The sequence below is a fragment of the Cynoglossus semilaevis genome, chromosome 10, assembly GCF_000523025.1.
Source record: "Cynoglossus semilaevis isolate Cse_v1.0 chromosome 10, Cse_v1.0, whole genome shotgun sequence".
Classification (NCBI taxonomy): Eukaryota; Metazoa; Chordata; class Actinopteri; order Pleuronectiformes; family Cynoglossidae; genus Cynoglossus; species Cynoglossus semilaevis.
The window spans coordinates 19,288,003-19,289,195 of NC_024316.1; the positions used below are offsets into that span (position 1 = coordinate 19,288,003).

The 1,193-nt window shown below is 53.2% G+C and overlaps 1 protein-coding gene across 1 annotated transcript in view; it reads right to left on the minus strand.

Annotated features, from left to right (window-relative positions):
- Nucleotides 1-1,187, minus strand: part of ncoa6 (nuclear receptor coactivator 6) — a 9,300-nt gene extending 8,113 nt beyond the window's left edge. Inside the window, 2 exon segments of the mRNA XM_025059729.1 lie at nucleotides 2-859; nucleotides 1,073-1,187. Coding sequence (XP_024915497.1) covers nucleotides 2-859; nucleotides 1,073-1,187 — 973 coding nt within the window.
- Nucleotides 1,188-1,193: the final 6 nt, after the last annotated feature.

Sequence of the window (1,193 nt, forward strand, 5' to 3'; positions counted from 1 at the left end):
GAGTCTTGGTCCTGCTTGTGCTGTCGCTGCTGGAACTGCTGCTGCTGCTGCAGCTGTTGTTGAATCAGGGGGTGATTGGCAGGAAGTCTCATCTGTTGGCCGTGCATACCTAGAGTTTGGTTAGGATTTCCAGGGATGGTGACCTGTTGGGGCTGTTGTTGGTTCATCTGCTGCTGCTGCTGCTGCTGCAGCTGCTGCTGCTGCTGCTGTTGGTGCTGCTGTTGCAACTGGTGCTGCTGCTGCAACTGGTGCTGTTGAAGCTGAACCATTTGCTGTTGCTGTTGGGGGGTCATCTGCTGTGGGCCAACCTGGCCCTGAAACTGTGGCACATTAGCGGGGACATTTGGAGAAGGGCCACGCATCATTTGACCAGTGATGATTCCAGCTGACATCTTTCCTCCAAAGGCCTGCTTACTGCCTTGCATCTGGTTGGCAACCATTTGTTCCATCAAAGAGTTTTGTTGTTGTTGTTGCTGCTGCTGCTGCATGAGCATGGCCTGGTGCCCTTGGCCTCCAACCATCTGACCCTGCCCATGCATCACCCCCTGGCCTTGCTGAGGCAGCATTTGCTTGGGTGGGGTCATTCCTCCCCTCTGGCCTTGACTCATCGGCCTTGAGAGAACAGTCTGACCGACACCCTGGCCCTGAACCATCTGGCTGGGGGACGAAGACACGGGCTGGGCCTGATGCTGGAGGCCCATAATCTGGGTCTGCAGGCCAGGCTGCTGCTGGCCCATGCTCGGCCCAGCACTTGTACCAGGTGGTCCGCCTGCCATACTGCTCTGCACAGCCATGACACTGGGTGGGACATGGACTGGACTCTGCATTGAGTTTGGTGTTGGAGCTGAAGGCTGGGCTCCTGATGTAGAGGCAGGGAAAACAGAGAGTTAGGGTTAGGTTCTCCTTTCACTTTATGATAAATGATTTTTTAAATTTCCATTTTCATTTTTTTTTTTACCTAAAAAATGAAACAATAAAAATATATCAAAAAATCATTTCAACCTCCTGGACCTGGAACAGTTTTTAAACCTGGACTCAGGCTGATGTCTCCTCACTTTACATCATAGTTTACCTGTGTGAGTCGCTGCCTGGGTGGTCTGTAGCTGCGGTGGGGCTCCACCCCCAGGTGTTCCTGCAGTACTGGCACTCACCTGACCCTGGACAAAGGCTGAGGCTGGAAAACCCATCGGACG